This window comes from Acytostelium subglobosum, assembly GCF_000787575.1.
Source record: "Acytostelium subglobosum LB1 DNA, scaffold: scaffold10, whole genome shotgun sequence".
Lineage (NCBI taxonomy): Eukaryota > Evosea > Eumycetozoa > Acytosteliales > Acytosteliaceae > Acytostelium > Acytostelium subglobosum.
This window is the reverse complement of record NW_012236523.1, coordinates 39985-66666: the sequence shown is the minus strand read 5'-3', so window position 1 is coordinate 66666 and position 26682 is coordinate 39985. Positions and strand designations below refer to the sequence as shown.

The 26682-nt window shown below is 44.7% G+C and overlaps 9 protein-coding genes across 9 annotated transcripts; 4 read left to right on the top strand and 5 right to left on the bottom strand.

Moving 5' to 3' along the window:
* Window positions 1–711: 711 nt before the first annotated feature.
* SAMD00019534_054360 (hypothetical protein) lies at window positions 712–2668 on the top strand (the record flags this gene model as incomplete). Its single annotated transcript, XM_012898927.1, has 2 exons — window positions 712–1217; window positions 1300–2668. The coding sequence occupies 2 exons, from the start codon at window positions 712–714 to the stop codon at window positions 2666–2668; spliced, it is 1875 nt and encodes a 624-aa protein (XP_012754381.1).
* Window positions 2669–3718: 1050 nt separating this feature from the next.
* On the bottom strand, window positions 3719–4411 carry SAMD00019534_054350 (hypothetical protein; the record flags this gene model as incomplete). Its single annotated transcript, XM_012898926.1, has 1 exon — window positions 3719–4411. The coding sequence occupies one exon, from the start codon at window positions 4409–4411 to the stop codon at window positions 3719–3721; it is 693 nt and encodes a 230-aa protein (XP_012754380.1).
* A 1640-nt stretch (window positions 4412–6051) lies between these two features.
* Window positions 6052–7862, top strand: SAMD00019534_054340 (hypothetical protein; the record flags this gene model as incomplete). Its single annotated transcript, XM_012898925.1, has 3 exons — window positions 6052–7212; window positions 7292–7603; window positions 7671–7862. The coding sequence occupies 3 exons, from the start codon at window positions 6052–6054 to the stop codon at window positions 7860–7862; spliced, it is 1665 nt and encodes a 554-aa protein (XP_012754379.1).
* A 135-nt stretch (window positions 7863–7997) lies between these two features.
* On the bottom strand, window positions 7998–9003 carry SAMD00019534_054330 (hypothetical protein; the record flags this gene model as incomplete). Its single annotated transcript, XM_012898924.1, has 2 exons — window positions 7998–8536; window positions 8613–9003. 2 exons carry the CDS (start codon window positions 9001–9003, stop codon window positions 7998–8000), a joined length of 930 nt encoding a protein of 309 aa, XP_012754378.1.
* A 269-nt stretch (window positions 9004–9272) lies between these two features.
* On the bottom strand, window positions 9273–10370 carry SAMD00019534_054320 (hypothetical protein; the record flags this gene model as incomplete). The annotated part of the gene is made up of 2 exons (XM_012898923.1): window positions 9273–9374; window positions 9441–10370. 2 exons carry the CDS (start codon window positions 10368–10370, stop codon window positions 9273–9275), a joined length of 1032 nt encoding a protein of 343 aa, XP_012754377.1.
* Window positions 10371–11521: 1151 nt separating this feature from the next.
* On the top strand, window positions 11522–16424 carry SAMD00019534_054310 (hypothetical protein; the record flags this gene model as incomplete). Its single annotated transcript, XM_012898922.1, has 3 exons — window positions 11522–12384; window positions 12458–12679; window positions 12812–16424. 3 exons carry the CDS (start codon window positions 11522–11524, stop codon window positions 16422–16424), a joined length of 4698 nt encoding a protein of 1565 aa, XP_012754376.1.
* A 939-nt stretch (window positions 16425–17363) lies between these two features.
* SAMD00019534_054300 (hypothetical protein) lies at window positions 17364–18037 on the bottom strand (the record flags this gene model as incomplete). The annotated part of the gene is made up of 2 exons (XM_012898921.1): window positions 17364–17496; window positions 17568–18037. The coding sequence occupies 2 exons, from the start codon at window positions 18035–18037 to the stop codon at window positions 17364–17366; spliced, it is 603 nt and encodes a 200-aa protein (XP_012754375.1).
* Window positions 18038–18761: 724 nt separating this feature from the next.
* Window positions 18762–22618, bottom strand: SAMD00019534_054290 (hypothetical protein; the record flags this gene model as incomplete). Its single annotated transcript, XM_012898920.1, has 3 exons — window positions 18762–19283; window positions 19359–20928; window positions 20991–22618. 3 exons carry the CDS (start codon window positions 22616–22618, stop codon window positions 18762–18764), a joined length of 3720 nt encoding a protein of 1239 aa, XP_012754374.1.
* Window positions 22619–25228: 2610 nt separating this feature from the next.
* SAMD00019534_054280 (hypothetical protein) lies at window positions 25229–26545 on the top strand (the record flags this gene model as incomplete). The annotated part of the gene is made up of 1 exon (XM_012898919.1): window positions 25229–26545. A coding segment is annotated over one exon (1317 nt), but the record flags the coding sequence as incomplete, so codon positions are not given.
* Between the last annotated feature and the right edge of the window lie 137 nt (window positions 26546–26682).

Sequence of the window (26682 nt, the reverse complement as noted above, 5' to 3'; positions counted from 1 at the left end):
ATTAATAATATTTATTTATTTATTTATTTATTTATTTAATTTATAAGGTATCCACATGTGACAGAGTGTGATTGAATTTCCATGGTCATTACATCATCATAGTCATTCACAGCAAGCACATATCATCGACATCCACCTCATCATAATCGATCAATCAATCACCACCCACAGCCAACAACACACAACACATCAACAACAAGAGTTATTTAAAGGAATGGATAGGATTATGATTGATTGTTTGATTAATTGATTGATTGAATGAATTGGACTGACACACTGTCATTGTGATCAATCTTATCATCACACATCTCAACCCTCACCTCTCACACTCCTACCATAATTCAAAGATTGTCAACACATTGGCATACGAACACCACCCTCTCTATCCCTCCCTCACTCCACACACACATTCACACACACACACATATAACAACTACATGTACATATATATCCGTGTGAGATGTGAGATGTGAGATGTGTGTTGATGTTGAGTTACGCTGACTTGGGTCACACTCAAGGTTGGTGTTCCTGCCTATCACACAACACACTATTCCTATCCAATCCTTCACAATTCCTAAACCTCTGTTCCTTCCTACTTCCTATCACTTCCCTTCAAAGGGAACTCCTCCTTCTTCTTACTTATTCATATACCTTGATTACTTACTCCTCTCTATCTCTTAATCAATCAATCAAATAATGGACACATCAACAATGTCATTAGACTCTGCATCCTTGTCAGACTGTAACAACACTATTAACAACAGCAGCAGTATCAGTAGCAGTGGTAGTTGTAACAGTATTGAGGATAACATCAATAACAATTCAATATCAACTACGACTACGACGCGGCATCAACAACAACAAAGACAGAATAGTTCAATACTCCAACAACAATTACAGGAAACGACAAACGATTCAGCTTGGACATCGAGTGGAACACCATTCTCTACATCTTCATCATTATCTGATTTATCAAATATATCAACTGGTGGAGGCAACGAAGACTCAACACAAATGGGAACACTGACAACAGGTGAGCGAGGCGGTTTCCAAATCGACCTTGCCAATCGAAACTTCACAAGGATACCAACACGTCTCCCAGTCGACAAGGAGAGCATTGAGTCCTTTATCATCAGTCTGAACAAGATCACCACTGTCCCCGACACATTCTATCAGAACTTCACAAGTCTATACTCACTCAATCTTGAAGATAACAAGTATGTTGTTCTGGCCTGGCGGCATACTCCCATTCAATCAATCGATCACTAACTCATTCATTCAATCAATCAAACATACTAGACTAAAGAAGTTGCCAAAGACACTAAAGAGGTTGCCATGTCTACAGGTGTTGCGACTTGGAAGGAACAAATTCAAAAAGATACCAAAGGTTGTGTTGGAGATGCCAACGATTGAGACATTGGACCTATCACATAATCGTATCGAATCAATACCAAGCAGAATCAATCAATTGGTGGAGCTAAAGGAGCTCAATGTATCATATAATCACATTGTTGTACTGCCCTCGGAATTGTCAGAGCTCACTCTCTTTGTTCTGGATGTCACTGGCAATGCAATCTTGTCACCACCTCTGGAAGTTGTCGAGTTGGGTATCGAGTCGATAATCGATTACTTACTCGAGGCCAAACTGTCCAAGTCAGGAAGTGGCAGTGGATCAAAACAACAAAGCAACAGCAGCAGCAGCATTGGTATGACTGGTGGAGCAAGTGCAGCGTCATCAGTGAGCGAACAAGAACAACAACAACAACAACTTCAGAAGAAGGAAAAACGAAAGTCAGTTATCAGGGAGCCATCATCATCGTCATTGTCATCATCGCAATCAACAGCGAAGAAGTCATCAGACTACGTACCATTCAGCTTCCCCTCGAGACACCTTCGTCCCACCGTCACTGCCGAACCACAATCACCAACGTTGTCAACATCTCCAACATCAATATCCAACACTGACTACACGCCCAAGCGAGTCAAGGCCAAGTCATCACCAAAGAGAACAGAGTCCACATTATCGTCAGATGGCTACGACTCAATTCCAACCTCTGCTTCGAATGAGAACTTCAAGGATAGGAAGGGATTGGTCAGCAGTGGCAGCAGTAGCAAGAGAGAGAGGAACAACACATTGACGAGGAGTGCCGCTGGCAAGGAGGCCGGTCGCGCGTCCCTTGATTCCGATGATCAGACATCCTCCTCGTCGGATGACCAGACCACCATGTCCACTACCTGCTCGCTGGCCTCTGGAATGCTTCCGCTCAAGTTGGACGGCATGGAGCAGTCGCCCGAGGAGTTTGAGTTGAGCTCATCAACATCCAATCCAAACACGCATCCTTTGACACCAAGTAGCTCACCCCGATCCAACTCCAGCTCCACTACCAAGCCAATGTCACAGTCGTACAACAATGTGACGATTGGAAGGTCGTCAAAGAATACACGTCCAGGTGCCGTGCTACAGAAGATGGCAACCGTTCTGAACCTGTCGCGTCCAATGACCAGGACGTTCACCATCTCACCACCCGAGTCTGGCGCGTCGTCCACCACATCCTCGCCCCCACAATCACCAAGTAAGCAAGCCAATGAAAGTGTTTCAGAGGCCACTAGCGAGCGACCAAGAGCCAGAGACAGAAGAGGAACGGTAGCAGCGTCTGAGATGACCTGAGGCAGTACTTGAAGGCCATCGACAGCAGCTCGAAGCTACCCCCACTGATTGACCTGCTGCGCGACGAGCAGGGAATAGAGTGCTTCCGATCATTCCTCAAGACTGAGTTCTCGGTCGAGAATCTGGACTTTTGGATGAGGGTGGAGCGTTACAAGGCGATGCCAGCACATGACATTGACAGCAAGAAGAGAGAGTGTAACAATATCTACAAGCAATTCGTGTGTGAGCGTGCACCCAACCAGGTCAACCTTCCACGCTCCGTTGTGAAGAAGGTTGAGGATTTGATGCAGCCGACCGAGGCCACAGTCTTGGACAGTCCCACATCATGGTCAAGAGTGTTCAATGAGTCGCAACTCCACATCTTCATGCTCATGGAGACCGACAGTTTCGAAAGGTTCAAGCGATCTTCATTCTCAATCAAGTATATTCAAAGTCATTCAGATTGATTGATTGATTTAATTGGTTGATGGAATAATAATAATAATTTATTATTTGATGTCAGCATCTAGGTCAACGATTAAACATGCACCTCGAGCACGACGATTGACTGTGTCAGTGTCTCCGAGTGAACTCCACTTTTTGTCTTTGATTGAGTAGTAGCAACTCTCATTGTTTCCAGCCATACATATTAGTCTGTCTTTCAATGGATCATACACTGTAGCACAAGCTCCATTTACAGGACATCGTAATAGCATGTTTTCAATATAGTTCCATCTGCCACTAACAGAGTATCGATAGGAAGTATCCTTGGTAATGACGTAGATGACGTCCTGGCCATCGAAGCAACAAGAGGACACTGCTCCCGGGAGCCCTATGACGTGCGATGTCGTCTCCTGGGTCAGGGTGTTGAATGATATGACGGAGAAATCCAACCTTGACTGGGCAACTATGTATAGACGAAACTCGTGGAACACAACAAAGTTCCTAAGACAATTGGAGGATGGACCAGTGAGTTGTCCAAGTTGTGTAAACTCCTTCGTGTGGATGTCGAAGCAATCCACACGGTCCAGTACCTGTCTGTCATTAAGTCCTCCGACGAGGTATATGGTGTTATTGCCATCGTAGCATTATTGCCACCGCTGACATTGGTGATCGGTAGATATGTGCTCCAGTGTCCTCCTTGAAACGTGAGCTTTGCGTAGAATGATGAGAGTCCCTGCCACCAAACGCATATAAAGCACCACGAGCGTAGACCACAGAGTTGTACGTCCCAATGAATGAGCTCTTGGCGTCTTTGAACGTACGCCATTCTATATCGCCCAGTGAGAGTAGTGCTATCCCAGTGTCTGCCACCGACACGACGATACCATCTTTTGTATTCATTGGAGCCCTTGGCTTAGGTGCCAACATTGGAGTACCAGCAATGTTGAATATGCTGAAGCAGGTCTCTATCTGGTTCTGGATATAATTCAACTTTTTTGAGTCGGTCTCGACTCGGTACGCCTCCATCTTGTCCATGTACACCTGGTCATATGTTGTGAGCAGCATATGTTGATGATTCTTGATCATTATCAACAACTCATTGTCACCCAATTGTCCATTATCATCTGATTGTGAATTGTTGTACTTGTTGACAAACTGTTCAACAGAGTCACATGATTTGATTGTCGTCAACGTAGCATTATCGATGGTGTTGTTGTCATTGTTGAGGTCTTTTGGGAGAAGGTGTGACATGTTTAGCATTGAGTTGACATCATTGATCTCATTGAGTATGTTGTTGATGGTCGATCTGATGTGCGCCATCAGTGTGTTGATCGGTGTCTTGACCTTGTGCTCCTGCGCAATGAACAGTTTATATAGTTGTTCAAAGTGATCGCTTATATCTTTATGTGACTTCTCCAAAGATTGATATGAATCAACACATCGATTCAGAGTCTTCCAGAGATGCTCCAATCTTGGTGTAAACCATAATGATTTATAATCCTTTTTAAAAGTATATCCTTTATACTATGTATATGATTCATCTTATGGCCACAATGATCAGATACACAAACAGAACAAATCAACTGTTTACATGGCCAACACATTATTCTCTCTTTCTTATTATGTGCATTGCATATTGATACATCATTATTATTATTATTATTATTATTATTACTATCCATGTTTGTGGTAAATGTTGAAAATGACACGTTCAAACGAAGAACTTTCGTCTTGTCATCCTCGCGTCACGACCACATCTTGTTTTAATTTCCGATTGAATGTACATGAACCAACTTATTGTCGGTTAAAGAGTAGTAGGTGTAGGAGTTGTAGGAGTAGGAGTAATATTTGTATTACAAGTACAGTTGTTAACATTATGAGTGGCATACTTGATCTTTCCAAAGTTGAACATATGTGTCATTGTGTTTGAAGATGAAGGAGGTGGAATGTAATCCTCAATCTCTCCAAAGTTGACCAATAGATGTACTTTAGGTATACTTATTGATGGTATCCTATGATTGATAATACTAGTGAGCACAGAGTATATCATATTTGATGTATTTGTCTTTGCAATCATATCTTCACGGTTGTTGTTCATCTTGTTGTTATTGTTGGAGAGTTGACCCATGCTGGGAGCAGACCATATATATTTAGATAATGAATTATAAGATGAACGTACACCATTTGTACCTTTATAGACCAATTCAACAGTACCTGATACTGTTCTATTTGTCATATCCTTGGTAGGTTTATACATCCAATTATACAATACATCTTTGGTAACTGCAAGTCTACCTGATGATGGATTGTTATCTATTGTTGTTATTGTTGTTGATGTTGTTGATGTTGGTATGTCTTCAGCAGTCATATTTATATCTACATCTATCTATCTATCAAACTTCATTGAGTTGTGTTTGATCACAATGATAAGTTTACTTGTCAAATTCGAATTTGTCCCATAACTTAAGTTGAAAAATTCAAATTTTTGCAACGGCTAGTTCATTCATTCACTCAACTCCTCATTCATTCGACTTACTTACTACCTACTTTTACAATACATACATATACATACATATACAACTCATTATCATCAATTTGTTCATTAATAGGTTAGAGAAGACGACGACGACGACAATATAACACAAAGATGTTTCATCCATATACACCGAGAAGATCAACAAGACCTGTTGATGGCAACATGTTGGCAAACATGGCACCAATAGAATCACTCAATCCAGATACATTGAAAGACCTTTCAAAAGATGATCTATCTCTATATCTACGTGCTCATAGTATGTATTAGTTGTAACATCGAACGATCTTTCAATGTACTCACTCGCTCAATCAATCAACCGACCGATGTTATATTATTAGATATTACACCAGGTGTATCAAAGCCAGAGATGAAGAAACAGATGCGTACACTTATTCATTCACTAGCAAATAATCTACCTCTACCAATGAGTCAACTACAACCTCAACCAAAGCAACAGGATTTGATAAGCTTGAGCGGAATGAATATGACACAGCTATCACCTGCCTTGATGCCAATGAATATGAACAATCAGAGTACGAACAACAACAACAACATGCCCACCAGTCAAACACCTCCACCAATACCAAACACAATGTCACCCAACAACATCAGTCTGAACCCATCGCCAATCGGTTACATGGGCATGCCATTCGTCTCGCCCTATATGATCAAGCCGAGCATATACTCTACACCGCCACCAACCTTCCCGCCCACCGGCACCGTCTCGGCACCATCGACCACGACAACCACGCCCATCCCGCAGTCTCCACATCTGCCGCCAAAGAGCACGCCCTCGTCACCACCCCACTCTCCGCGCACAAAGGAGAAGAAGGACAAGGAGAAGAACAAGGAGAAGGACAAGGACAAGGAGAACAAGGACAAGGATGGCAAGGAGGAGGAGCAGGACTTCTGCACAGAGTGCTCAAAGAAGGCCAATAGAGAGTGTGTTCATAAGCGATGTAGAGGATGTTGCATCAAGCAGATGATGGAAACAAAGATCATCTGTCTCGTGCACATCAAGGACGAGAGCAGGAGACCGCGAGCCAAGGAGCATCCCCACGCAGAGACGATTCAGGCCTTGATCAATCAGGCCCAGCAGCAGTTCCCCAACTTTAACATTGTCGGCAGCACAACCAACACCCCGGCCGCCACACCTGTGGCAACACCGTCCGTTACCGCGATGGTACCCACGGCCACACCAACGATTGAGCCACTGACACTTGGCGTGTCTCCAGTGATCAAGTCCACACCGATGCATGCACCAATCACAACCCCAACGCGTCCATCGGCACTCAACCTGGCAACACCCTCGACGACATCGCCAACTCACTCGGTGGCCACACCCGCCGTCCCTCTGATGCCGCCACAGCCCGCCGACGGTGCGGTGATGATGCATCATGCTGCGATGGCTCCAGTTGAGCAGAAACAAACGTCAGAGTACCAGAGCACGCACAAGGCTCAGTCACAATTCCAGCTGGCCTTCATCAACATGCAGGCGATGTACATGCAGCAGATCTCCAATCAGCGACTGATCCTGCAGCGCGACGACAAGTTCGCCTTCTTCACATGCTACAAGTGCCAGAAGGTACTCAGTGTCAATGGTGCCAGCCTGTGGAAGCATCTTCAGCAGGAGCATCCAGAGGAGTTCATCACATTCCYTCAAGGAGCAGATCAACAGCGATCATAATATATTCGAAGACGATCAGGATATCTTGGTCATGTCAAAGTCAAAGGCGACAGAGAGATACAATGAGAGGATTGAGTGGCTGGAGGACTTGTTCTCGCCATCGCCTGCACCAGTGGGCGACGACAAGGCACACCATCAGCATCGCAAATCAAAGATTATCGAGTTCCAACAGCGTGTCCAATCATTGATGGACAGCTTCGCATCACAAGTCACACTGGACAGCATCATGAATGAGTCAACATGCTTTGACAAGTACTTTAGCAAGTTGTCAACTTCATTATCAATCGATGTAAGTTGGACATTACATCACATGACAAGGGCAGGACACAACACTAACTTCCCAATCATTCAACCAGGAGTTGGACAACATTCGAAAGCAGTACGAGATGGAGAAGGGTATCCAACTCCCACAACAACATGCAGCATGCTCATTGTCAGCGTTGCAACCAGTGCCAGTGTCGATCATTCAGCAACCAAAGCAGCCAGAGCAACAGGCCTACTATCAATTTATTGAGAGCGACAAGTCATTCAATGTACAAAGCCTATAGAGTATGTGTGTGTGGCTAGCACAGTACTTCTGGCAACGAATGGTTCACTCCTTGAAATAAAGAGGTGCACCAGGTAGTAGCAGTAGAGTAATCAATCATTGGTTTGTTGTTGTTGATCGATCAAGGTGGACGAGTCTACAACACCTTGCTTCGGATAAAGAATTGGTAAATGAGTCCATAGAGTGCGCCTGCAATGTGGACACCTCCAGCCCATTGATCCTTCTTTTGGTATTGGAAGAAGTCGTAGCAGAGGTAGCCACCAACCAGCAGCCATGCTGGCATGGGGAGGATGCCCATCAGCAAGAAGGTGGAGTGAGGGAACAGTGCAGCGTATGCCAAAACGACGGCGTTAACTGCTCCGCTGGCGCCAAGTCCATGTGTCTTGACGAAGCGTCGTTGTTGTCCGCGTTGGCTCTCAATGTAGCAGTATACCAAACTGGAGAAGATCGCTGCGCCAAAGTACATTGAGAGGAAGTGGCCCAGTCCGATGGCTGCCACCAATCCCGAACCAATCGTGTATAGACCAAGCATGTTGAATATAAAGTGCGGGAAGTCCTTGTGTGAGAATGCTGCCGTGATCAACGTCCAAGGACGTTCGCGACAGTTCTCAATAGACAATGTGAAATTCCTGTACATGAATCTTTGGTTCTTGTTCGATACGTCTTGCCACAGGACTGATGAGATGCAGCATGGTTAGTCATTGGTAGTAGGGGGATGGTAGTTGGAGCGAGCGGCGAGCATGATGCTTACAGAATATTGCTCCGTTGATTGCAACAAGACCCCAAATGACAGCATTGGAGGATAGGAAGAACCGACTGGACCTCGATTGATTGTATTGTTGATAACGACCGTATCTATATTGACCTCCAACATTGACGTTGAGTCCATTCATCGATGTTCTTCGATGTAATAATGGTAGATTACTCTGCTGTGTTACTGCTGTCGTCTGTGAGTTGGTCATCATTCTATAGTTATGTAGTAGTTTGCCATTGCCATTGTTGTTATTGTTGTTATTGCTAAGGAGATGATTGATCATTCTCTTTGCTTGATTAAACATTGTCATATTGTTGACATTGTTGAGGATGTTGTTGCCAAAGGACATCTTGCTGTTTGGTTTGATTGAACCAAAGGCTGAGCGCATAGTGCGTCTTGCACTATTCAATATAATACTCTGTAATCTCATTATCTGTTGTTCACTATCTACCTAACTATCTATCGTGATAAAGTGATAACAGACTCAAATGAAACTTGAAAGTTCATCAGATTGCAAGTTCCAGCTCATCATGAGTTGTCCCATAAATGAACATATTTTTGACCGGCCACCAAGAGTTTGGAAGTAAGATGTTGGAATTAGGTTCCCTTTATTGCTTCCAATGGTGGACTGTGATTGATACAATGACTTGGAAGTACTTAGAGAGTGGTAGTGCTACCCTTCAATGCTTGGACCTTTGCTAGAAGACGATCCTCAGTCAACTCATCAGTAACCTCACCGTATAATACAACATGTACAGGCTAATCAGATACATTGATGTTAGTAAGAACGAATGTATATTGATGAATGAATGAATGAATACATACGGCAAAGAACTCATCAATGGTACCCTTGTGTGATGTGATCTTTCCTTTGATCATTGGCGAGACGTTGACACCGACCCAGTTGATCTGGGCCACTTTGGTGGTGACACTGTTGTCAATCTTGTCCGACACCTTTACAATACCATAGCTGACCTTGCTTGAGCTGAGATGTGATACCAACTCACGCAGTCCTCCATTGCCCTTGCCAATCAAACTGAGATTCTGCTCCTTGTTCTCGTATCCAATAAGCATCCAGTTGACTGATGACTGTGGTGACTTGACCTCCTGCACCAGCTGGCGCAGACCAGCTTCATCGATGAATGACAGGCCAACAGAGGTGGTGTTGACAGTGGGCAGCTTGACCTGGGCCGAACGACTGCCATATGCGTTGGCTGAGCCGGCCGAGGTGAGGGTGGGGGCGGGCACGTGCTTGGGCACTGTGTCGCCAGTTCTGTTGCGACTGCCACTGGCGTCAGACACCTTGTTGACGATCTCCTGTTCGCTGATCTCGGCCTTGGACGAGGCGATTATCTCGACGTTGTAGTGACCCAACAGCTTGGTGATGACGGTCTTGTTGGTGCCGTATCTGGCCTTGTCCATTCCCTTAACATTGTCGCCGATCCAGGTGATGTAGACGTATCTGTCGGTGGGGAAGCCGTCGACAATGTCCACGACGCGCAGCAGGGCGTAGGCCATGAGATCGTCGGTGAGGTGGTGAGTGAGCTCGTGGATGCCATTGCGACCACTGGCCTCCAGCTTGATGTGGTTGGGTGATCCGTTGTAGGTGACCAATATCCAGTTGATTGGGTTACCAGTTGTGTGCAGTGCCTGAACGGCAGCATGGAACTCATCTGGGTTGGCAATGGTAACATCATTTCCACTTGCGCCTGGTGCATGCAAGGCACCTCCTCTTGACTTTAATTGACTTGCCATAATTGATAATACTACTAAGTTAAATTATTTATATATATATATAAATAAGTATATGTGTTCAAAAAAGAATGATCAAACTTTGTTAGATTAATTGATTGAACATCCAATTTTGATCAAAATCCCATCATTTTTTTGGGTCAATTTTTGGCTTTGAGGTGTCTCGTCATTCAATGAAAAGATGTCCCGCGCTCATCAACACACAACAATTTGATCACATGAAAAATAACATCACTTTAACTTATACAACTTTAATTATATAACAAGAATGATCTTTAGATATAATATATATATGTTATATGAGTCAACATCGAGAAATATTCAATCATTTTCTTTCAACAATAGTCTATCAACACTACTCAATCAACAATTAATCAATTATGGTTAGAACCACTCTGATCTATAAACTATTAAATCTTTTCATAGATTGATTGATAGAGAACAGGACAGAAGAATCAAAAAAAATAGTTCGTCTTGGAGAGCCGCGACTCTGTAAAGGCAAGTCCTTGGAATTCGATAATCCAACCCCACTGGTCCATTCACCCACCCAATGTTATTTGTAAAGACGAGTCTTTTGATCAATCGGTTGAATCGACAATATGTGTAGTGGTGTAGACCCAACTTGAGACCCGAGGCCGGAACATGTCTAGCCTTGTACCAATCTATAATTGACCAGTGTTAACAATAATTATTGTACATTGGACTTTTCTAATGACCCGTCATATGAATAGAACAATGACTCTCCTCCATTCAATCTGGAAACTGATTAATGGATATCGTCAACAAGACCCGGGTCTTTGTCTGTAGTCCTCAAGACTGTTCAATCAAAGTATCTCGGCAATATTTAAAATATTATAATTTACACCAACTATTTATAAATATTTCCACCATCATTGGGCATCATCAACAATCATTTAATATTCCCAAACATCCAATAATTATACCAACCTATTAGTATAATCATCAATCAATTATTCAATCAATTATTCAATCAATCAATCAATTATCTTAACTCCAACTACTATTCATCAGCCATGGAGTTCAAGAATCAATTACGTATTTTATTATACAAGAATTATGTGTTGAAGAAGAAGTCCAAGTGCGCGATATCATGCGAGATATTGTTTCCAATAGTCATAGTTATATTATTATTCATGCTCATGGTTATTGTGAAGGCATTCAAGCCTGATTATTCATTGTACCCCACGCCCACCTTGGCCTCCAAGCTCGGCCCTCTCGATCGTTTGATGTACGGACCAACTCCACTCACTTCCGATCAATTAATGGTGATTGACCTGCTCAAGACCCGTGTTGCAGTCACCAATGGATGGACGATGAATGAGACCGACTCCTACTTCCTGCCATTCTCCAACCCGACGCTGATGGAAGAGTTCTTTGCCAACTACTCCAAGACCCTCATTGGCGCTGTTTGGTTCAATGGTACCACCTACCCAGCCTCGACCACCGACCCCTTCCAATACTCGATCCGATTGGATTCAAGCGAGGTGTCCCCCACTGATCAGACCTATGGTAGCAACTCTGATGGCTCAATCAATTACGTCAAGAATCCATTCGAGACGGTCCAGGTCGCAATGGATGAGGCCATCATGAACTACTATGGCCTGAACAATACCATCACAATGACCAGCAAACGCTATCCCAACCCCTTCACGGCCACTTGGCAATCCTGGAACCAAGGTCGCGATGGTATCTTCAAGAATGCTGGTGGTGTCTTCATCTCAGCCGCCCTGCTGATGTTTGCCTTCCGCCTTGTCACCGACCTTGTCATGGAGAAAGAGACCAAGATTCGAGAGGGAATGAAGATGATGGGAATGATGGACCTGCCCTACTTCCTAAGCTGGCTGATCACCTCATTGATCATCTGTATCCCTGTGACCTTTGTGATAGCGATGATAATCAAAGGTTCAATGGTCGTCTACCACACTTCCTGGATAGTCGTCATACTCCTCTACATCTTCTATGCTATCACTCTTGTCCTCCTTGGATTCATTGGAAGGTAAGTCCATCACTCACTCATTCATTCAATCAATTATTTTATTAATTCGATCACCTCTTTAACTCCACTTCAGTATATTCTTTGATCACTCCAAGTTCGCTGGAATCCTCTTGTTCATGGGGCTACTTTTGGTTTCAATCATTGGTATCTTTATTGCCAAGTCAAGTGTGTCAAAGTACTTCAAGTTGTTCATGTCTCTCATCTCACCTATTGGAATGGCATGTGCCAACTATCACATGGCCACCGAAGATCTGATCGATTTGGACCCAATGCCCTCCAACACTACTGATCCAAGGTATGTCTATATCTTCCACCCACTGGCCGCATAAAAATTTATGTTGCCAGAGTGTTGCCACCGACTGGCAACACAATTTTTAATGCTGCCACAGATCACTAATCAAATGCAATTCAACTTCAAATATAATAGTGAAATCATTGGAATGATGCTGGTCAATATTGTATTATATACAATCTTGTATTGGTATTTGAACAATGTTATATCTGGAGAGTTTGGTACCGCCAAACCTTGGAACTTCTTGTTCCATCGCTCATACTGGTATCCAGAGAATAATTATGAGATGGTTGATGTTGAGGCATTCGGTAGTAATGACGACGTCGAAGGCATCCCAATGGACATCAAGAAATCCCCAACAGTATCCATCCGCAACCTAAGGAAGGAGTTCCACACTGGCGATGGTGTCCGAGTTGCCGTCGACGGTCTCTCTCTCGACATGTACCCCGACCAGATCCATGCCTTCCTCGGACATAATGGCGCGGGCAAGTCCACTACAATCGGCATTCTCACTGGCTTGGTTCCCCCAACAGACGGTGACGCCTTCATTACTGACTTTTCGATCAGGCGTCAGATGGACAACGTACGCCGCAAGCTTGGTGTCTGCCCTCAACACGACATCATCTGGAACGACCTGACTGTTGTAGAGCACCTCAAGATATATGCCGCACTCAAGGGTATCCGTCGTGAGGACATTGACGCCCATGCTGACAAGATGGCCGAGGAGGTTGGACTGGCTGACAAGAAACACTCGCCTGCTGGTACAATGTCTGGTGGCCAGAAACGCAAGTTGTGTCTGGCAATCGCATTCATTGGTCGCTCCGAGGTGATCTTCTTGGATGAGGTGACCAGTGGCATGGATCCGCTGTCACGTCGTGGCGTCTGGGACTTTTTGCTCAAATACAAACAAGGCCGTACCATCATCTTGACCACTCACTTCATGGACGAGGCCGACTTCCTTGGCGACAGGATTGCCATCATCTCCCATGGAAGGTTACGCTGTGATGGTAGTAGCATGTTCCTCAAGAAGAAGTTTGGCATTGGTTATCTGCTCACGATGGCCAAGACCCCAAACGCCTGCAATACCCAAGGAGTGGCCCACTTCATTCATCAATACATTCCCGAGGCCGTCGTGCTCTCTGACGCCGGCACAGAGTTGAGCTTCCGTCTGCCCACATCCAGCGTCGACCGATTCGTCCCATTCTTCATGGAGCTCGACCACCAGAAGACCCTCCTTGGCATTGGTAACTATGGTATCTCGGTGACCACAATGGAGGAGGTGTTCTTGCGCATTGGCCAAGAGTCACATGGTCAGGGCCAAGGTCAGTTTAACCTAATGGCCAACCAGAATCGTAATGAGGAGGTCATCAAACAGGCAATCTCAACCTCGTCGACTGGCACCACATGGCGCCAACAGATGAGGGGTTTGATAGTCAAGCGCCTAACCACCACTCGCAAGGACCTCAAGACATTCATCCTAACTGTGCTCCTACCCATTGTGTTGATCGCCAGTTCCATCGTCACCTACAAGAGCATGAACACCAAACAACAGTTCTACAATGCCGTCACCACACCCCTCACTTTCTCCATGTCGACATTCGGTCCAGACAACAAGGTGTTTGTTAATTCACCTGATGGCAACATCTCTGGAATGGCAGCATCCCCCTTCGCCTCTGAGTTCCAGTCCCTTCCCATTGGCACCGATATTGAGTCCTTCCTGACGATCAACTTTAACAACTCTGCTGGATCATTGAACTTCACAAGCCCGGTGAACGCCCAGAACCTCGAATACAATGTATACTTCAACATGGGCTCATTCCATTCAATCCCCACTCATGTCAATCTGGTACATGATGCACTTCTCCGCACTCACAATGGAATTGGCATCACCACGACCAACGCACCATTCAAACATGTGCTCACAGCCTTTGACTCAGCCATCTCTTCGATTGACATGAACGCCGTCCTCTACTTTGTCATGCTCTTCATGGCTGGATACGGTCTGATGGTCGCCTCATTTGCCGCCAACATGTGTGTTGAGCGCGTCAACAACATCAAACGACTACTCTACATCTCGGGCTGCAAAAAGGTCATCTACTGGGTCGCAAACTTGTGTTGGGATTACTCAATGGCCTTGCCCATCGTCCTGGTCGTGTCTGGAGTCCTCTCCGCTGTCGAGAGTCAGTATGCCAACCAATTTGGTATCATCCTACTTGCCCAGATCCTCTTTGTCCTTGCTGGTACACCACTTAGTTATCTTCTGTCATACCGCTTTGCAACACATGGCAAGGCCATTGGCGCTATCTTTGCTTTCCACTTTGGAATTGGTTTCATGTTGCTCACCTCCAGCATTAACATGCGAGTACTGGCCGTGGCCCGTGAGTCTGAGAGCTTGATGAACATCGCCAGCCTCATTGATAATCAGAACTATCTCATCTCGCCATTGTTTGCACTCGGCCGCATAATGGTCATGTGTGTCAACTTCCCAGGAACTGCGCCATTGGGTGAGCTAACTGTCAAGAACTACTGGGCATTCAAGATCTGTGGCGCCCCATTACTCGCACTCTTTGTCCACGCCATCATCTGGACCACTTTGATCCTGATCCTCGACTATTTCCCCGAGATCTGGGGAAGGCTCAGGAACCCCAAGGATGCTGCCTCTCCCCAACCACTCGCCGATGAAGATTCTGATGTGGCCGCCGAACGTACTCGACTTGGAGCCGGCAACACAGATGATGTACTTGTGTTGAAGGACCTTCACAGGAAGTTCCCTGCCAAGGGCAAGAATCCAGTCAAGATCGCGGTTCACAACACAACCCTTGGCATTCCGCGTGGCCAGACCTTTGGTCTACTCGGAATGAATGGCGCGGGTAAGACGACCACTCTCTCCATGCTCAGTGGCGACATATCTCCCACAGCTGGTGTGGCCACAATCAACGGCTACGACCTTATCTCTCAACGTGCTGGTGCCCTTCACTCAATTGGCTCGTGTCCACAGTTTGATGCTCTGATCCCCCTCTTGAGTGCGCGCGAGCAGCTCTACCTTTATTGCCGCATCAAAGGTATTCCCGAGGCACTCATCCAGTCAACGGTCGAAGCCTTTATAGCCATGATGGACCTTGGTGCCATTGCCAACTCCAACGTCGGCGGTTACTCTGGAGGTAACAAACGCAAATTGTCACTTTCGGTTGCAATGCTTGGCAACCCATCAGTTGTGTTCTTGGACGAGCCGTCAACTGGTTGCGACCCCCAGGTACGTCGCTTCATGTGGAATGTGATATCGGAGCTTGGAGCCAACAAAGTAATCATCATTACCACTCACTCGATGGAGGAGTGTGAGGCGCTATGCCAACGAATCTCGATCATGAAGGATGGAAAGTTCACCTGTCTCGGATCAAATCAGCACATCAAGTCTAAGTTTGGCAGTGGCTACTCTATCGACTTCAAGATAAAGAAGGACTACCTCAACTCGGCCGCAGACATCATCAGCCGCACGTTGCCAGGCGTCGTGCTGCTCGATAGCCATGACCTCATCCTCAACTTTGAACTGCCAAACCAGGTCGGTGGCCACACGATCAAGGTATCTGAGATATTCCAGTTGATCCAACAACAGCTTCACTTCCTTGTTGAGGACTACTCTGTCAGCCAGACATCACTTGAACAAGTTTTCCTCAAGCTGACCTCTGCCTCCTACGAAGAACGTCTCCATCAGTTGTCCGAGTCACAGAGTATTCAAACTATTTTATAAATACAAGTTGATTTATTAATTCTTAAGAATGATTGATTGATGATGTTACAAGATCAACCAATCATGATGATCACATTGACGAGACAACTGGCAACCATCACAATGTTGTTGTTGTAGTGACTCTGGACATGTGTGTGGCAGTCGAAGATGTTGATTGATAATGCTTGGCTGGCAATACTCCTCACATCCAACATGTGGACATTTGATCATGTTAAACATGCTCTCAATCCAACTTGATAAGGCTTGACATAGGGGTGTGTGATACTTGTTGTCTTAGTGCTGCTAATGTTACTCTTGGAACTCACGAGATGCATCCCACTGATAACGATGCGCTGTTGTTTTCTTCGCCGCCCTTCATTGGAGTGGGATTGATGATCGTCGTCACTATTGTCACTGTTGTCGATGTGAAAGTTGCGTTCGACACATCCTCACATCCATGTGGATTGGAACACTTGTGTCTTTGTACCATGTGTACTCGTTTGGCGTGATCAGTTTTGAAGAAGTAGATGCACTCTGATTGATCACACCTGAGGAATCCATCAGCCAAGTATCTCTCGATTGATTGAGTGTCGTCATGTGATGCATAGTACATCATATTGCGATGTTCTCTAATGTTTGGACATGCTCCATATGTATGTTGGCACTTATGATGCTTCTTACAATGATGATACATAACTTCGGCAGTGGTGTAACTCTTGGTGCAGTCGTCATGCAGACATTTGAACTTGCCCTTCTGCTCGTTGACATTGGATGAACTTCCTGTCAAGTGGCGTTGCTGACTTTGATCAATACAACCTTGACAACTCGAACGATCAGAACACTGATGCTCTCTTGCAAGGTGATTAGACTTGGCACTGTGTGTGGCCATGAAGTGGCCACATGATGTGTGGACATTTCACAAATCCTCTTGTCGTCAGCATGGAGATTGATTCAGTGTCATCAGGGTCGGCCTTGAAATTGGACCTTTGATGGACCTGATAGTTTGGACATGATGCGTACGTCCACGGGCATTGGTGTTGGCGTCGGCAGTGATTGCGCAATGATATATAATTTGTTTGGGAAGATGTGCATCCTTCGTGTTGACATGTGAACTTGGGCAAGGTACCGAGTATCGTCGGCGCCCATACTCGTCGGAACACACACCCTGGACAGCTCTGTTGGTCGGTACATTGGTGGTCCGTTCTGTTGTGATCAAGCATTGCGAACCTCCGAGTGAACGATTTGTCGCAGTTGGAGTGCAGGCACTTGAACTTGTCATTGGATTTCGGTACCTGGTTGGTTGCTGATGTCAAGTTGATGGGCACATCTTCATCGTCTTCAACTTGTCCAACGTCACTCTGCTCCTGATATGCATCATCTTCATTTTCTTGGTCTCTATCTGATGATCCCATATCTTCATCATCCTCGTCATCGTCGTCCACCATGGATTGTTTGCGCTTCAGAGCTGGTGGCATCAAGGATGGTGGATCATGACCTGGGTGACTGCGTCTAAAGTGCTGATATAATGCATCTCTCCTCCCAGTCGACGACTTTAAGTGTGGACACTTGGTGAGACCTTTGGCTGTCAACATCTTGATCGACTCCAAATCATCTGCCGATGCCGTGAAATGCATTGCTCGGTAGCGTTGTTCATTGAGACAGCTTGCGTATGTTCGACATTGATGCACCACCTTGCAATGAGTTATCAACATAGAGAGTTTTAGGTACTCTTGGGAGCAACCATCGTGCAGACAGACGAACAGCTTGATAGTTTCATTGGATTGCGTATACCTTGTCATCAACAAGTCACTTCGGAGACATCCTGGACAGTTGTTGCGGTCTGCACATTGATGGTCTCCACCTTTCCTCAACAAATGTTGGCCCAGGTTCTTGAACGACGCGAAGAATTGGAAGCAGGTGGCGTGCAAACACTTGAGGAGTCCATCGGCCAGCATCATCTCGATCGAGTCTTTGTCATTGTCTTCGGCAATGATCATCCTTGTGCGATATCTTCTGAAGTTGGCACAGGATGCATAGGTCCTTGTGCAACCATGATAGGTAGAGCAATGCCTGTTCAAGGTGCTATAATCTAAGAAGGACTTTGTGCAGCCCACATGAAGACAATCAAACATCGTCATTTGTGCAGTTGTGGTCGTTGATGTGGTTGTTGTTGTTGATGTAGTCGTATTGATTGAAATGTCATTGTTCATTCAATGTTGATAATGCTAATATATATAATGTTATAACTATTTATTTGTTTGGTTGATAGATTTTAATGAATGTTTTCCTTGGATCTTCAGAGTCATGTGATCACCCAGAAGCGATCAGTTGATGATCAATCACGTTTGAAGTTCGCATTCATACGACTAAAGTCTTGGAGACTCTCTGTACCAACTCAATTATCTTGATGTTTCCATTCTCGAATGCTGCTTGCCCGATGACATCCAAGAGCCGAGCGATGTGTGATGGACGTATGGAGGCTCGATGGACGGGTGATTTGTGGACCTGGCCTCCATCACACACAATGTCCTCAAACATATAACCTATCATCTGATGATGGTTCTTACTGGATGCCTCTTTGAGTGAGTTCAGTGTTGGCAGGTACCTCTTGAGTAGTTCAGGCGTGGTACATCGTTGATGTACCAATCGAACCACTTCGACTAGTCCATCACCACACGCAGCCTCCACAATGTTCTCCAATTTATATGAACTTTGGTCTTCCAATAAGAGGTATCCCTTGTCCAAGATGAATGCCAACGTTTCTCGATTGCCTATCCTAAGGGGTATGAGTTGGTCTCTGGGCTTCGGTGTTGAAGCACCGCTTCGGGTCGACAGATCCATGAGGTATCCAATTGATTGTGTGTCGGCTCTCGCCACACACTGTATGATTGACCTTTTGAAGTCAATTTGGTGGAGCCGATTGTTGTCTTGTTGGACTTTAGAGTATGAGAATACGTGGTCGAGTACATGTTTGAGAAGATCGAATGAGACGAAGGACGCAGCAAAGATGATCCTGTTGAAGACCGACATCACAAGCGCATAAACATCGTTAAGGCCTACGATCAGCTCAATAATGTCTGGACCAGTGATCTTGTTGGACGTGGATGGTTCTTTGGATGATATGATCATCTGAACTAGTTTGTTAAAACATAGTCTTTGATCAGATCTGGACATGGTCGTGGAGTTGATTGGTTTGGGCACTCGCTTGAGGATTGCCTTGGCCGTATCAATGTCGCCACATGTCAAAGCTGTTTTAAATGCGAGCATGAAGTCAGTTGAGTACTTCCCATCCACGTCGTTCAAAATGACATCCTTCTTGCCAGCCTTGATAGCCTCCGACAGAACCATCTCAAAGCTGCAAAGAATTGATGGATGTTCCTCCAATCGATTGATCAACTCAATCGACAATATCTCCGAGTTGATGCAATTCACTTTGAATTGTTTGGTATCCTCTGGTTGTGGCTCAATGTTGAGAATGAAGTTGACCAAGTCCACGTTTGTGTTGTGTTGGAGCGCCTCACTGAGATGGAAGTAGTAGCCTCGTGGGGTGGCATCATTGATGCTGATCATTTTGTTGCACATGGTCAAGTTGCCTCCACTTATTGCCTGGAGTAGCAACTCTTGTTGAAGCTGGATGGTGATTGAATCGGGGGAAGGGAAAGTGTGAGTGAGGATCAAGTCCCTCATCTCAACTTGGTCAGGTCGTCCATGGTGTGACCAACAACTGAGTAGCCTGTGTTGGATATTGACAATATCGTCCGTTCCAAAGATGTGGACCAAGCCCAACTCGGCCAGACAATACCTAACAATCACGATGATATTAAGTCGGACTGACTGTACAAGGATGTTGGACAATAACTCGAGGGAGAACAATGAATGCTCTCTCATAAGTTTGAACATCTCCAATGCCCATGGCTCGGTGAGCCATGACGAGACCATGTGGCGCATGGAGTCTTTCAGCTGTTCGACTTTGAAACCCATGCTTATGAGCTTGCGAAGGAATGCTGGATGTTTGATAAAAGAGAGCGCAGGACCTTTGATCTCAACATTGCTTGGTATCTGTGAAGTGATCACAAAGTATTGGTCCAACGCCCGCTCCCAATCATGATGATCGCATGATGATTGATTCGTTATTAGATGGTTGAGGAAATCCTCGGCTTCATGGTGCGGAGCTAACATGGGATTGGTCAACAAAGTGTCCAAGATGGATTTGTTGGGATGTAGCATTGCCAACTCGAGAAGGTGAACATTTGGAAGAGGCATGTTGTTGTATGACATGTTGTACGACTCTTTGAACCATTGTGATGCACCATGTTTGATGTATTCCTCCAGACTGTGTTTTGATAGCAACTCTGCACCCTTCATACAATGAGTGCTACCAAGTGACTTGTGAATGCCTGAAATATTATCCATAATAGTCTTGCACAACTTGTTGTTATTGAACACCTTGTGAACCAATGATTCCAAGTGTAAGGATGCATGTACGGCCATGGGTACATCATCACATACTGTATCATCTCTATCTCTTCGTTTGATGATTGTGTTAGTGTGATTGATCGAATTAATGAACGAGTGATTTGTACATACCTCTTCTTGTTTGATTGAATGAGATTAATGAGTGATTGACAATGTCTGATGATTCGTGTGTGTCCTCTTGAGAGTGATCGATACATGATGATGTTGAGGATACGTAGTCGTTGGATCTTTGGCAAACTGTTGAACTCTGGTGACCCAAAGTGATTCTCAAGTATATGATAGCAATTGTAGTTTGACGCAGTCTCAAGATGGTGGAGCGTAAACAATGGTAGTGTCTTGCCTGCATCTTTGAAATATTGTACAAGGATATCCAATCCACTTTGATTGTCATGCATACAGGCCATCAAACTCATCTGATGAGCATTGTTCTCAATATCGGACATTGTGTACATGTTGATGACATGTTGAGCAACACCTAGACTGCTGTTTGCCAATGCATGTCCAAGTACTTGCTTGCTGGTGATGGCCGATGGTAGCTTGTCCAACACCAATACCACAATGTCTAATGATGAGGTTAATATCAATTGCTTCAAAGCATCCTTCACATCAGTATCTGATGACCACTGAACAAGATGATCGGCTGGGGTACGATCAAAGATGAATGACAACATGTTGTGGTTGCGACTATCCAGTGCTTTGACCAAACAATGCTGGTCAAATGGGAGATTGAATGTCTTGTGTAGCTTCTGTGCGACCAAACTCGAGAAGTCCATTGCAGTAGTGAGTTGCTGTTGTCTACCAAACAGTACTATGGCATTTGAAGTACTATTTGGAAAGTTATCAATGAATCTTAATACGATTTCCTCTATGATCTGACATTCTGGATGAGCAATCGAGTCCAACAAGTACTCCAAGTTACTTTGTGAGAACAGTGGGAGTTGCTTATGCCGTGGATGTGTGATGAACGTTGCCATTCGAGGGGACATTCGTCGCCATGTATCATCATCAATCGTTACAACCTGTGGAAGGAGTGACTCAATCATATCAAAGTCTTCCTTGTGAATGGTTGCCGAAGGAGTGACCCGTAGCTTGGCTGAGTCTGGGATAGTCTTGCCTGCTTTGGTAAGCCCATCAAAGTATCCAATGATCATGTCCTTGGTCTTGTCATCACCCATCGTAAGTGAGTAGATATGTTTGATTAGATCTGTGTGGCCATGATCCAAAGAATCCTTCAACAATTTATGGACGTGGTCTTTGCCGATGAGTGGACCTGCCCCAATGTATGTGTTGCAAAGTGATTTGAATATCTCCACATTGCCATGTTTGCCAACAAGCTTCACAGCCTTGCGCAGCGCTAACTTCAATGAAAATCGGTTGACAGTTGGCAGGTGCTCGACAAAGTATTGGACACTGTCTGGCGTGTTGGAGCGGACGCAGTGGAAGAGTATCATGTACATTATGTTGGGATACAGAACATCGACGTAGAGCATGTCGAACTCCTCGTGCAACATCTTGAGCATGTCGACACTGATGCTGCCTGGTCGAGTGAATGCCCCTCCATCCGAGCCTTCAGTGCGGCAAAAGTTGTGTTTGAGTAGCAGGCGCACAAAGTCAACGTTGCCAGTGTCGATCGCTGGTACAAAGTGAACGAGGGCGGATGAGAGTGATCGTGATGTGCCATTCAAGCTGAGGTAGGTCTTGAACAACTCAACGTTGCCATTCTTGATAATCTTGAGCATATCATCATAAAGAAATATATAATCGATCTTTGTTAAATAGCCCAAGTTACTATTGAGTATATGATTGAGTGTAATAGAGTTGTTATATTTGAATGACTTGTACAATAGTCTTGATACAAGTGTAATTGGTATTGACACATATGAGGACATTATATCGAAGGCATCGATGAACCATTGTGTAGCATTATACTTGATCATATGTACAATGTTGCCATCATTATATAACTTGCTACCCTTGATCGTTGAGAGTATCAAAGGGTAGTCCTTGTCCTTAATAATGGTCTGATTGATGGACAACTCATCGATGGTCCATTGACTATGTAACATGCTCACTTGATGGAAGATGGATGATCTTATGACCCTATTGACCATCATCAATCTGAATGTAATGTCAACATTATTGACAATTGTTATTGCACACATATTATATTACTTGTTATTATCTCTTTGTTTGTAATTGGTCAATTGAAAGATTGAAGAAGTTTGGACTTAGAGTCTGGGGGAGATATTTAGAGAAAACATTTTAGTTTAAAGCAAAGGCCGATGACACAGAGTCGATACAGTTGATGTTGTCCAAATCACTCACCAAGTGTCATCAATCAACATGCCACCACTACTTCAATACTATGGCTAAACTGAATGATCACAACAGGCGCCATCACGGTATACCTCGTCCACAAACGAAGAAGCGCAAGCACTCAATAGTCGACATCAATGAAGAGGAAGAGGACGACAATGATGAACATGATGACCAAGAGTATGAAGACCAATCTGAGAGTCCGGATGGAGACGATAATCTGAGCGATGATTATGACCTCCCCAGCATCAAAACTACTACCTCCACCTCCAAAACAACAAGGTGCAGGCCATCGGTGTGATCAAGTGTTCGCACTCCAACTGTGACAGGTCGTTCAATGATAGGAGAATCATGTGGTCGCACTCGATGTTGGAGCACCAATGCATCGATCGTCAGCTTTGTCCGGGATGCATTCGCCAAGTACTTAAGTTGCCAAGCACCAACCAAGGCAATGCGCCCAGGCTCAAGTGTCATCACGAGGGATGTACATCCACAAAAACCAAGTATGGATCATTACGCAGTCACTGTCGATCTGAACACCAATGCTTATGGACATACGCAGCATGTCCAAACTATCAGACCTATCCATGGATGAAGTTCAAGGCCGATCCTGATGATACTGAATCAATCTCAATGCTGACTGCCAGAGGATTTATCCAATGTCCACACACATCTTGTTGCCACTTCATGCCCAACGAGAAGGGCAAGAGATATCACTTGACAAAGGAGCATCAGTGTCCTGATCCTTCGAGATGTCAAGGTTGTATTGATCAAAGTCAACATATCGACAAGATGAAGGGCGCGTTCAAATGTGTTCATGATGGGGACTGCACCAAGACTACACTTCAACTACGGGCATGAATGTACACTGCAACAAAGTACACGGATGCAATGGCACTTATGGACAATGTCCAAACTTTCGCAAGTACAATTCTAGGCGGTTCTATGCCTACCCCGATGACACTCAATCAATCGAAATGCTCCTTGCCGAGGGATTCCTTCGGTGTGATCATCCCGAATGCATCTACTTCTTCAAATCCCTTTCCGCCAAGAAGGTGCACATGTACCAAAGACACAAGTGTTCTGATCCAAATGAATGCAATGCATGTGTCGAGCGCAACTTTCACCTTGACGACAGTAAAGACCAGGAGGTCGACGACGACGACGATGATTACAATACAGGTCTTCCAAAAAGAACGAGACCATTTGCTTGGCAGCGCAAGGTCACCAGTGGATCACTGGTACGCAATACGAGGAACTAGAGGAGGGGCAAAGACACGACTGCAAACATGAACCTCGGTGGCAACGAGCACCCGGTGGCGGGCAGACCCGAGGTCCAAGCTGGTGTCTGGAATGACACCATATTCAACGTGATCAAATGTCCACACATTGGTTGCCAGGAGTATGGTTCAACTAATGCCATCAACATTCATCTCCGACTCGTCCAACACCTCTGTCCTCCACCAACATCCCAACAACATTGTGATGGCTGCCAGATATTCAATCAATCAGTTAGTAATAGTAAACACGGGGACTGGTTGCTCTTGTAACAAGTGCTGCTGTTGTTGTTGTTGTTCATTGACATTCTGCTCATCATCTCTTCATTTGTCGTCTTTTCATTCTGGTAAAATTCGCCACACTTCCACACTCACCCTAACAATCAATCAGTTTTGGAAGCTTGGACATAAATGGAGTGCAATACCAAAGTTGGCAAGAATAATAATTATCAATTATTTGTACATATACATATACACATATAACCTAACAACTCAACAACAATGTTGGACACACTACCTTATATACTGATACAACATATTGTTGAATCAGTTAATTCCAATGTCGACATAGTTTGTCTAACTCTAACATGTAGACTGCTTTATCAAAAGAGAGATCAATATATACAATCAATTATAAACAATGATGGAAGTACCTTAACATCCTGCCTTCAAATCCTTCCAACAAACACTCTATATAAAGGTAGAACACTACCATCATTCAACAACATCGTCAAGAAGATAAGAAACAATCTTTTATTTGCTATCAACAACAGTGACAACAACGACAATGTCACCAACACCAGCAACAATCAAATACCATGTACACAAACAATCGACATGGTGTACAACGCAACTTTCCTCAGTGCAAATGCTTTCCCTCCAACATTGCTCACTCTACGCTTTGTAGACGAGTTCAACACTGCATTGTTTCCAAATGTATTACCTGCTTCAATCACATCGCTTGAGTTTGGCTACTGGTACAATCAACCGATGAGTCGGGGATCACTTCCCGCAAGCCTTACAAACCTCAAGTTTGGATATAAGTTCAATCAGATCATCGGACCTGGACTCCTCCCGCCACCACTCATTCATCTTGAGTTTGGCTATCACTTCAACGCAGAGTTGGTCGTATCTGTGCTGCCCACTGCCCTCGCAACACTCAAACTAGGCGACTCCTACAACTACTCAATTGCACCTCGAGTGCTTCCACAGTCTCTCAAGTACCTTAATGTAGGCCACACATTCAATCGATACTTGGAGCCTGCATCACTACCAACAGGGCTCGAGAAGTTGGTACTTGGACGTGGATACAATCTTGTCATTGTTCCCAATGTGCTGCCGAATAGTTTACTCAATCTAAAGTTCGACCTGAGGTTCAACAAGCCTATACGTCATGATTCCTTGCCTGACTCCCTTACATCGTTGACGTTTGGTGAGGCATTTAATCAATCGATCGAATCTGGTGTACTCCCAGATGGTCTCATCTCCTTGACCCTTGGAAACACGTTTGACCTTCCTCTAAAGAAGGACACTCTTCCAACAACCCTACAAACGCTAGAGTTTGGCAAGAACTACACTCGTTACATCAGTCAAGGTGTATTGCCAGACTCATTGACTCAGATGACACTACACATCAACTACGATCATGGACTGTGGCACTTGCCCAGCAGTGTCAAGTTGATCAATGTTGACCTGCAGACCATTCAGCCGATATGGTTCCCATTGATGGTGCCCAAACAAGATTTATCAATCAAAAAGCTCATAGGCAAACAAAGACCATTGGCCATTCCATATCATCCAGATGTCAACACGTATCATATCTACCAGAATAGGAATGGACCAATGGTAACAGAGTCACAGCGCAGCTACTACATCACTGTGCGTATGTTATCCAATGATCATTCGGTCGTGCTGTCTGAGAACATTGAAGGATACATTACACACAACAGATTCATACCATTCAGACGATCGAATAAGCATGGTAAAGGACATGTATCTCTGCCTACATCAACAACGAACGAGCCACCATCACCAGTCTCCTCATGCTCAGCTTCAGATAATCTAGGTTACATCAAACCATAAATTAAAAAATCAGTCATTTCGAGGAACGAAACTTAAATTGAGGCGCCACTACCTTTGAATTGAATGAAGACAACAATGTTTCCCTCATTATCTTACAACAACATCCATCCTTACACATAATATAGTAG